Source organism: Nycticebus coucang, chromosome 5, assembly GCF_027406575.1.
Source record: "Nycticebus coucang isolate mNycCou1 chromosome 5, mNycCou1.pri, whole genome shotgun sequence".
NCBI lineage: Eukaryota > Metazoa > Chordata > Mammalia > Primates > Lorisidae > Nycticebus > Nycticebus coucang.
Window position 1 is genome coordinate 87,048,435 of NC_069784.1, and position 12,115 is coordinate 87,060,549.

The 12,115-nt window shown below is 35.7% G+C and overlaps 1 protein-coding gene across 7 annotated transcripts in view; it reads right to left on the reverse strand.

Annotated features, from left to right (window-relative positions):
* The window catches only part of WASF1 (WASP family member 1), an 87,960-nt gene that overhangs the window by 19,438 nt on the left and 56,407 nt on the right, over window positions 1-12,115 (reverse strand). For 6 of the 7 annotated variants that reach the window (XM_053590992.1, XM_053590993.1, XM_053590990.1 and 3 more), the window contains exon 2: window positions 2,191-2,354. In XM_053590992.1, coding sequence (XP_053446967.1) covers window positions 2,191-2,323 — 133 coding nt within the window. In that variant the 5' untranslated portion in view covers window positions 2,324-2,354. Of the gene's footprint in view, window positions 1-2,190; window positions 2,355-3,546; window positions 3,566-12,115 lie in introns of those variants that run through there. The other variant, XM_053590994.1, reaches the window with a different exon arrangement.

Here is a 12,115-nt window from a genome sequence, read left to right on the forward strand (position 1 = left end):
TACTTTATGTGCATGTGTTCATTTATTCCAGCTATCTAGAGGCCTTTTAAATTTAATTCCAGGTTCTCAACTATGTCAGTGGGAAACCCACCATAGGAGTTAATTTCAGGGCAGTAAACTACTGTTATACCTTGTTACAGTATTTTACGGATTTTCTTTTTGTTTCTGAATCCTTATAAACTACTTAGAAAATACCCTTTATGGGTTCTGATTCAAAATGCAAAGCATTCAAAATCTAATTTAGTTATACTTTGACAATATGTTTGTATTTTCAGAGTTTGGCAACATAACCATGTACCTGCTAACAGATGCTGCTTATATGAATTATATAAAACTTGAAAACTCCTTAAATTTTCATCTTTAAGATATGTAATAAATTGGTTAATACCACAAATTAACACCTTTAATCATGATTGTAAGTTCTGAATTCTACATTGGTTACATACCTGAAACAAGATGCCTGTATTAGATCCAAAATTCATTTTAAATTTAAGAAATAGTTTATACAAAGTTACTAATACATTTTTATGCTAACATGTATTTTAATATTAACATGCTGATATATTCACATATACGTAAAACAAATTTTATATGAAGTCACGTTATATTAGATTCAATCGGTGCTAGATAATAAAAGTAAAATATTTTTAAACAATGTAATCACATGTTAATACAATATCTGGGAACTATAAGACTCTTCTTTGGACTGGTTTCAAAAGTAAATTCTATAATGGCTCTCCTAATGAAAAAACAAGTAAATAATATTTTAATGATTAGCTTACACAATAATTAACCTGAAAAAAAAAAAAAGGAAAAAAGGAATATATTTAAATTCAAAGAATTCTCCTTTTATTTATTTTTACAATGCAAACACTCTCACAAAGAGCATTCAAATGTAACTTTTTATGTTAGTCTTGCTACAGATGTATATGCCCAAAATTTCTCACTTGAAACAGATTAGATTAACAACCTCTTCTGCTACATATTCAATTATAAAAGAAAAGGTAAAAGTAAAAAGAAAGAGAAGCCTGCTTCAGAAGAAACAAGGACTACTTGCAGAATATACCTAGGACAAGAACACCTGTTTTATCTTTAAAATTAAATATTTATGTCTTACTAAAAAGCTAATCCTTTAATTCAAAAGATAAACTGAATTTGTAAAAATTTTCCAACTGATTAAATTTAGAATAATGGGAAATAATTTAATTCCTTAATCAATAAGTTCTATTCTGTAATCTCAGAAGGGAAACAAACTTGTTTCCTTCGATTTTCTTCCCCTTCCATTGGCCTTTATCCTCTGGCCAACCCATTTGCCTTCTGTCTGCCAGACACCAGGTTCACTTACTATTTCCACAGCATGTTGCATTATCAGACTCTTGACTGATATTCTCATATCCCTTAGACCTGCGGTCCCCAACTCCCAGGCTATGGACCGGTACCCATCTGTGGCCTGATAGGAACTGGGCCACAGAGCAGGAGGTGAGCAGTGAGCAAGTGAGCAAAGCTTCATCTATATTTAAAGCTGCTCTCCATTGTTCACTGATTCTGAATTATGGTGAGTTGTATAATTATTTCATTATATATTACAATGTAATAATAATAGAAATAAAGCGCACAGTAAACAGTAAATGTAATGCCCTTGAATCATCCTGAATCCCTCTCCCCTCAATCCATGGAAAATTTTTCTTTCATAAAACTGGTCCCTGGTACCAAAAGGCTGGAGACTGATGCCTTAGACAACTCACTTGACTAGTACCATCATCTGACATGCAATAACCGCACACCTGACACTTAGAACTTTGATAATATCAAACTATTTCTACAGGCTAATTAAATATATATAGAGATACTAATGTTTCAAAACACAAATAGTTGAAGCCTCTAAAGAGTAAACAGTGACAAAAATCAAGCAAAAGTACAAATCTAGTCCTGCCTTACACAGATCAAATCATATTTTGAAAAACAATTTCAATAATTCTGATTCATCATGTGATTCTGTACCTAAAAATTCTGTTCCTATTTCCCTTTCTCATAAGAAAAAGAAATTATTTTGCTTATAATGACTACATTTTTCAGGATAATTTTATAAGCTCCCTGCCAAATAGTTCTCCCCAAATAAATCACAAGTACATTTTCTTAATATTCTACAGCATAACATTCTGATGTGTAATATTTTTAATTGATACTTACTCAGGCTACTTAGTTGTCTAATTATATTTGCCAAGGAAATATTGGTTACACATTCTAGTTCATTCTTAATGCCTCTAGGCAGTGCTGTGTGGCACAAGTGCCTAGGATCGATGTTTCTTTTCACTAATGGCATCTTGAGGTCAGCCTTCTTTGTACTAGTTCACCTATAGGAAATCAAAAAGTAAATTAACAATATTCAATTTTCAAGCAACCCAGAGTAAGACATTATCTTTCACATTAAAGAATAAAGTACAGTTTGCCCTTGAAGAACATGGGTTTGAAATGCCTGGCCCCACTTCTATGCAGTTTTTCTTCTACCTCTGCACCCCCCCAAGACTGTAAGACCAATCTTTCCTATTCTCCTCATCCTCAGTCTAGTCAACATGAAGAGGACAAGGATAAAGATCTTCATGATGATCCACTTCTACTTAATGAACGGTAAATATATTTTCTCCTCCTTATGATTTTCTTAGTAACATTTTATTTTCTCTAGTTGACTTTATATAGTATATAATACAGGATATAATACATATAACAGTATATACAGTATATAATACATACACAAAATACAGAAGGTGCCAAAAAATGTATACATACTTTAAGAAAGGAAAAAATTGCATTAAAATTGTAATACTCAAGTCACGTTTGACTTCTGCAATTACAGAAGATATAAGATACAATATTTAAGATAACAAACATTACTGGTATATATTAAGTATTGCAATTTTAGTAGCTTTTTCATTTCTTAAAATGTGTACATTCATTTTGTACTCTCTGTATGTGCTAATTGATTTTACGCAGTTGGTAAGGCTTCTGGTCAACAGGAGACTATTACTAATTAAGTTTTGGGGGAGTTAAAAGTTATATGTGGATTTTCAACTGTGCGAAGAATAGTACCATTAACCCTTCCTCTGTTCAAGGGCTAAATGCATTTGCTTTTATGATGACAATGAAAATGGAGTTACCTGATTAAAAGAATCAAAATTGATTACTTTTGTTTTATTTTCAATTGTTAGACTATCAACATTTTATAAAATATTAAAAAACTTGCTTTCAATGTCAACTGTTACATGGTAAATTCACAACACCACCATTATTATTATTCTTACTTATAGTAAGTTTTCTCTTACTATGATAGGAGGTTTTGTGTGTGTGTTTCTTATCTTTTTCTTTTTGAGAAAGACTCTGAGTCTGTTGTCCCAGGCTAGACAACAGATGTCATGGCTCATAGCAACCTCAAACTCCTGGGCTCAAGTGATCCTCTTACCTCAGCCTCCCAACTAGCTGCTGGGACTACAGGTGCCCGCCACAAGGCCCGACTGGTTTTTCTATTTTTTAGTACAGACAGGGTCTTACTTTTACTCAGGCTTGTGTGGAACTCCCAAGCTCAAGCAATTCACCCGCCTCAGCCTCTGAGAGTGCTAGTATTACAGGCATGAGCCCCTGCACCCAGCCAGGAGTCTTATTTTAGACAGTTGGTAAGAGAGGTGCTCCACACATAAGTGCCTAAAAGAATTAAAGAAGCTGGGAGAACAGTATCAAATCTGCATGTCCACATAAAATGTATCAGATGTTCAACAGCCCAAATATTCCAATTTCATCAAAATCTATAAAATCTTCATTTCTTTGATCAAAAAGTTCAACTTTCTTTAAATTACAGGTTATCCTTATTTTGCATGTTTCCCATATGCAGATTTCAGCCACCAAACTTTAATTAGTTAAATAATACCAGTCCCCCAACATGGTTCAAATTTCACTCACCACAATATATTAACTGTGAGTAACTGCATAAATACAAATTTTGTAGCTAGGACTCATTTGTCCACAAATAAGCATGTTAATAAGAAATGTACACCATGATCAGTGACCAATAATGACTTCTTTAAAAGTCAGATCGCGATCACTCACATCTCATCTGTTATTCGATCATCCACAGACAGCAAAGCACATTGTCTGTGTTGCCTTCTTCCCTTCCAGGACTAAACCCATGTGTAATTTTACCAAATGGATACTTGAAAGAGGAAATTGGCCAAAACATATAAATGTAGCAACCCCCCCAACCCCAAATTATAAAACTGGGAGTGAAATTAAATCCAATATTAAATGGAGTAATAGAAGAAATAGCTGACTGTGGGAATGTTGTCACTGCTACCATTTGAGAGCTTCTAGATAAGCAGTGAGAAGGACTTAGAGAAAGCAAATTTATAGATAAAGGAGAAATGTGGTTGTATCAAAGAAGGAATATGTTCCCCAGGAAGTAATGCCAGCAAAACAATAACAAAAAGCAAAACACATGCAAAACAAAACTTCAGGGCATTGAAACTGCAAAAGATACAATGTTGCAGGCTGATGCAAATTTGCAAGACAAAAGGCGCCGGCCCCATATACTGAGGGTGGCGGGATCAAACCCAGCCCCAGCCAAACTGCAACCAAAAAATAGCTGGGCGTTGTGGCAGGTGCCTCTAGTCCCAGCTAGTTGGGAGGCTGAGGAAAGAGAATCGCTTCAGCCCAGGAGTTGGAGGTTGCTGTGAGCTATGTGAGGCCACGGCACTCTACCGAGGGCAATAAAGTGAGACTCTGTCTCTATAAAAAAAAGTGCTAACAGTTTGCCAAGGTACAGAAAAGCTGCTCACTCTATAAGCTCTGCTATTTAAATTACACAAGTAGGCAAGCACTGTTCAAAGCTCTCGATAAGTTTTATTACAAAGAAATAAAACACAGGGATGGAGCAAGATGGTGGCCGAGTAACAGCTTCCTTGCATCTGGGCACCGTGAGTCTGGGGAGATAGGACTCCAGGCATCTCTGGCTGGTGGGATCTGCCGATCATCACCCCTGCGAGGATACAGGGAGTCAGCGAGAGAGTTCTGGACCCCAAGAGGAGGACCAAAACAGTGGAAAACCGGCAAGAGGTCGCGTGTGTTCAATCCGTCTAAACCCGCCCGCAACTTCCACAGGCACGAGAACTGAAAGAGCAAGAGGAAGTGAAAGGAAAATTAGGGCAAGGAAACAGATAAAAGAAATCACTCATGAGGAAGAATCAGCAGAAAACTCCAGGCAACATGAAGAACCAGTCCAGAACAACCCCGCCAAGGGACCATGAGGCAGCTACTGCAGATGATTCCACCTATACAGAAATGTTAGGAATGACAGAAAGGGAATTTAGAATACACATGTTGAAAACAATGAAAGAAATGATGGAAACAATGAAGGAAACTGCTAATAAAGTGGAAAATAACCAAAAGGAAATCCAAAAACAGAATCAAATCAGAGATGAACGATATGAAGAATATAAAAAGGATATAGCAGAGCTGAAGGAATTGAAACAGTCAATTAGGGAACTTAAAGATGCAATGGAAAGTATCAGCAACAGGTTAGACCATGCAGAAGAAAGAATTTCAGAGGTAGAAGACAAAGTTCTTGAGATAACTCAGATAGTAAAAGAGGGAGAAAAGAAGAGAGACAAAGCACATCGTTCACTGTCAGAATTATGCGATTTTATGAAGCATTCCAACATACGAGTTATAGGAATTCCAAAAGGGGAAGAAGAATGCCCCAGAGGAATGGAAGCCATACTAGAGAATATTATAAAAGAAAATTTCCCAAATATCACTAAACATTCTGACACACTGCTTTCAGAGGGATATCGGACCCCAGGTCGCCTCAACTCTAACCGAGCTTCTCCAAGACACATTGTGATGAACCTGTCCAAAGTCAAGACAAAAGAAAAGATTCTGCAAGCTGCCAGGAGTAAGCGCCAGTTGACCTACAGGGGCAAATCCATCAGAGTGACCGCAGACTTCTCTAATGAAACTTTCCAAGCAAGAAGACAATGGTCATCTACCTTTAATCTACTTAAACAGAACAATTTCCAGCCCAGAATTCTGTACCCTGCTAAGCTAAGCTTCAAAATTGACGGAGAAATCAAATCTTTTACGGATATACAAACATTGAGGAAATTCGCCACAACAAGACCAGCTCTACAGGAAATACTTCAACCTGTTCTGCACACTGACCACCACAATGGATCAGCAGCAAAGTAAGAACTCAGAAATTAAAGGACAGAACCAAGCCTCCACACTGATGCAAAAGATAAAACTAAGCAATGGACTCTCACAAAATAAGACGAATAGAATACTACCACACTTATCAATTATCTCAATAAATGTTAATGGCTTGAATTCCCCACTGAAGAGACATAGATTGGTTGACTGGATTAAAAAACACAAGCCATCCATTTGCTGTCTGCAAGAAACACACCTGGCTTCAAAAGACAAATTAAAGCTCTGAGTCAAGGGTTGGAAGACAATTTTTCAGGCAAATGGAATTCAGAAGAGAAGAGGAGTCGCAATCTTATTTTCAGATACATGTGGATTTAAAGCAACTAAAGTCAAAAAAGACAAAGATGCTCACTTTATATTGGTCAAGGGAAAAATATAACAAGAAGACATTTCAATTCTAAATATTTATGCACCCAATTTAAATGCTCCCAGATTCTTGAAACAGACCTTACTCAGTCTGAGCAATATGATATCTGATAATACCATCGTAACAGGGGACTTTAACACACATCTTACAGAGCTGGACAGATCCGTTAAACAGAAATTAAACAAAGATATAAGAGATTTAAATGAGACGCTAGAACAACTGTGCTTGATAGACGCATATAGAACACTCCACCCCAAAGATAAAGAATATACATTCTTCTCATCACCCCATGGAACATTCTCCAAAATTGATCATATCCTGGGACACAAAACAAATATCAACAGAATCAAAAGAATTGAAATTTTACCTTGTATCTTCTCAGACCATAAGGCACTAAAGGTGGAACTCAACTCTAACAAAAATGCTCAACCCCACCCAAAGGCATGGAAATTAAACAATCTTCTGTTGAATAACAGATGGGTGCAGGAAGAAATAAAACAGGAAATCGTTAACTTCCTTGAGCATAACAACAATGAAGACACAAGCTACCAAAACCTCTGGGATACTGCAAAAGCAGTTTTGAGAGGAAAATTCATCGCTTTAGATGCCTACATTCGAAAAACAGAAAGAGAGCACATCAACAATCTCACAAGAGATCTTATGGAATTGGAAAAAGAAGAACAATCTAAGCCTAAACTCAGTAGAAGAAAAGAAATATCCAAAATCAAATCAGAGATCAATGAAATTAAAAACAAAAGAATCATTCAGAAAATTAATGAAACAAGGAGTTAGTTTTTTGAAAAAATAAATAAAATAGATAAACCATTGGCCAGACTAACTAGAAATAGAAAAGTAAAGTCTCTAGTAACCTCAATCAGAAATGATAAAGGGGAAATAACAACTGATCCCACAGAGATACAAGAGATCATCTGTGAATACTACCAGAAACTCTATGCCCAGAAATTTGACAATGTGAAGGAAACGGATAAATATTTGGAATCACACCCTCTCCCTAGACTCAGCCAGGAAGAAATAGAGCTCCTGAACAGACCAATTTCAAGCACTGAGATTAAAGATACAATAAAAAATCTTCCAACCAAAAAATGCGCTGGTCCAGATGGCTTCACTCCAGAATTCTATCAAACCTTCAAGGAAGAGCTTATTCCTGTACTGCAGAAATTATTCCAAAAAATTGAGGAAGAAGGAATCTTCCCCAACACATTCTATGAAGCACACATCACCCTGATACCAAAACCAGGAAAAGACTCAAATAAAAAGGAGAATTTCAGACCAATCTCACTCATGAATATAGATGCAAAAATTCTCAAGAAAATCCTAGCCAATAGATTACAGCTTATCATCAAAAAAGTCATTCATCATGATCAAGTAGGCTTCATCCCAGGGATGCAAGGCTGGTTTAACATACAGAAGTCCATAAACGTTATCCACCATATTAACAGAGGCAAAAATAAAGATCACATGATCCTCTCAATAGATGCAGAAAAAGCATTTGATAAAATCCAGCATCCTTTTCTAATTAGAACACTGAAGAGTATAGGCATAGGTGGCACATTTCTAAAACTGATTGAAGCTATCTATGACAAACCCACAGCCAATATTTTACTGAATGGAGTAAAACTCAAAGCTTTTCCTCTTAGAACTGGAACCAGACAAGGTTGTCCTCTCTCACCTTTACTATTCAACATAGTGCTAGAAGTTCTAGCCAATACAATTAGGCAAGACAAGGAAATAAAGGGAATCCAAATGGGAGCAGAGGAGGTCAAACTCTCCCTCTTTGCTGACGACATGATCTTATACTTAGAGAACCCCAAAGACTCAACCACAAGACTCCTAGAAGTCATCAAAAAATACAGTAATGTTTCAGGATATAAAATCAATGTCCACAAGTCAGTAGCCTTTGTGTACACCAATAACAGTCAAGATGAGAAGCTAATTAAGGACACAACTCCCTTCACCATAGTCTCAAAGAAAATGAAATACCTAGGAATATACCTAACGAAGGAGGTGAAGGACCTCTATAAAGAAAACTATGAACTCCTCAGAAAGGAAATAGCAGAGGATATTAACAAATGGAAGAACATACCATGCTCATGGACGGGAAGAATCAACATTGTTAAAATGTCTATACTTCCCAAAGCAATCTACCTATTCAATGCCATTCCTATCAAAATACCAACATCGTACTTTCAAGATTTGGAAAAAATGATTCTGCGTTTTGTATGGAACCGGAAAAAACCCCGTATAGCTAAGGCAGTGCTTTGTAACAAAAATAAAGCTGGGGGCATCAGCATACCAGATTTTAGTCTGTACTACAAAGCCATAGTGCTCAAGACAGCATGGTACTGGCACAAAAACAGAGACATAGACACTTGGAATCTAATTGAAAACCAAGAAATGAAACTAACATCTTACAACCACCTAATCTTCGAGAAACCAAACAAGAACATACCTGGGGGGAAAGACTCCCTATTCAATAAATGGTGTTGGGAGAACTGGATGTCTACATGTAAAAGACTGAAACTGGACCCACACCTTTCCCCTCTCACAAAAATTGATTCAAGATGGATAAAGGACTTAAATTTAAGGCATGAAACAATAAAAATCCTCCAAGAAAGCATAGGAAAAACACTGGAAGATATTGGCCTGGGGGAAGACTTCATGAAGAAGACTGCCATGGCAATTGCAACAACAACAAAAATAAACAAATGAGACTTCATTAAACTGAAAAGCTTCTGTACAGCTAAGGAGACAATAACCAAAGCAAAGAGACAACCTACACAATGGGAAAGGATATTTGCATATTTTCAATCAGACAAAAGCTTGATAACTAGGATCTATAGAGAACTCAAATTAATCCACATGAAAAAAGCCAACAATCCCATATACCAATGGGCAAGAGACATGAATAGAACTTTCTCTAAAGATGACAGACGAATGGCTAACAAACACATGAAAAAATGTTCATCATCTCTATATATTAGAGAAATGCAAATCAAAACATCCCTGAGATATCATCTAACCTCAGTGAGAATGGCCCACATCACAAAATCTCAAAACTGCAGATGCTGGCGTGGATGTGGAGAGAAGGGAACACTTTTACACTGCTGGTGGGACTGCAAACTAGTACAACCTTTCTGGAAGGAAGTATGGAGAAACCTCAAAGCACTCAACCTAGACCTCCCGTTTGATCCTGCAATCCCATTACTGGGCATCTACCCAGAAGGAAAAAAATCCTTTTATCATAAGGACACTTGTACTAGACTGTTTATTGCAGCTCAATTTACAATCGCCAAAATGTGGAAACAGCCTAAATGCCCACCAACCCAGGAATGGATTAACAAGTTGTGGTATATGTATACCATGGAATACTATTCAGCCATTAAAAAAAAATGGAGACTTTACATCCTTCGTATTAACCTGGATGGAAGTGGAAGACATTATTCTTAGTAAAGCATCACAAGAATGGAGAAGCATGAATCCTATGTACTCAATTTTGATATGAGGACAATTAATGACAATTAAGGTTATGGGGGGGGAAGCAGAAAGAGGGACGGAGGGAGGGGGTTGGGGCCTTGGTGTGTGTCACATTTTATGGGGGCAAGACATGATTGGAAGATGGACTTTACCTAACAATTGCAATCAGTGTAACCTGGCTTATTGTACCCTCAATGAATCCCCAACAATAAAAAAAAAAAAGAAAGAAAGAAAACACAATATTCTGATTGTTTTTAATGTTTTAAATTACACTGTGCAAATAAATGTTTTATTTTAAAAATTTCCCTACATATTTTAACTGATAGAATTTTTTAATGTTTTGACAAAAATTCTGAAACAAAACAACTGTGATTTTTCCCACTGATTAAGATCATTTTGCATAGTTTCAACATGCATGGTCATTTTTATAGTCCCACACTACTGTGCAAAGTGAAGTATATAATGACTACAGAAGGAAGTATGTAATTTATTAATTACTGAGTTTTAATGACTACCAAATAAGCTTTAGATAAATCTAATGTATTGAAATATTACTTACCAACATGCTTTAAAAAAATTTTTTATGAAATCTGTCTCTTCTGACCTATTTCTTCAGCTCTTACTCTACATTTTAAGTCTTTTTAAAGTGTGCAATGTGAAACATACAGGAAAAAAACTACAAAACTATACAATTCAATAATTTAATCACTCATGTAATCCCACATAAGAAACAAAACATGCCTGGGCCCCAGAACCCTTTCACTTTAGTCCCCTTTCCCGTCATCCTTTCTTACCTCAATCCCAAAAGTAACCTTTACTCTTTCATAATAATCATTTCCTTGTTTTTCTTCCTATTTTCACCATTTATACAAGCAACTCTAGAGTTCTGATTGCTTTTTGAAGTTTATGTAAATAGACTAAGATACTACATATTTCACATTGTATTTATGAAATACATTTCATTTCATATTGTATTTGTAACATTCATCAATATTGCTTTATGTGGATGTAAGTTGTTCATTTTAATTAATGTAGAAAATTTCACTGTATGACAATACTACAATTAAGCAACTAAAGTTAAGAAAGACAAAGATGGACATTTTATACTGGTTAAAGAAACAATACAAAAGAAGACAACTCAATTTCATTTCATATTGTAACATTCATCAATATTGCTTTATGTGGATGTAGGTTGTTCATTTTAATTAATGTAGAAAATTTCACTGTATGACAACACTACAATTAAGCAACTAAAGTTTAGAAAGACAAAGATGGACACTTTATACTGGTTAAAGAAACAATATAAAAGAAGACAACTCAATTTTAAATATATATGCACCCAACTTAAATGCCCCCAGATTTATGAAACAGACCTTGATGGGTCTGAGCAATATGATATCCCATAACATCATAATAGTTGGGGACTTAACACCCTCTAATAGAACTGGATACATCCACTAAACAGAAACTAAACAAAGATACAAAAGACATAAATGTGATCCTGAAACAAATGGGATCTATAGACCTGTAAAGAACATAACCATCCCAAAGCTAAGGAATACACATTTTTCTCATCAGCCCATGGTAGGTACTCCAAAATCAACCACATCCTAGGGTACAAATCAAACCTCAGCAAAATTAAAAGAATAGAAATTATACCTTGTATCTTCTCAGACCACAAGGCAATAAAGCTGGAACTCAGTTCCAACAAAAACGTTCATTCCCCACACAAAGACTTAGAAATTAAACAACCTTATGCTGAATGATAGTTGGGCTCAGGAAGAGATAAAAGAGGAAATCATTAAATTCCTCAAACATAACAACAATGAAGACACAGGTTACCAAAATCTGTGGGATACAGCAAAAGCAGTCTTAAGAGGGAAATTTATCACATTAGATGCCTGTGTTTGAAAAACAAAAAGAGAACACATCAATAAAGTCATTAATCATCTTATAGAACTGGTAAAAGAACAACAATCTAATCCCAAGCCCAGCAAAAGAAAA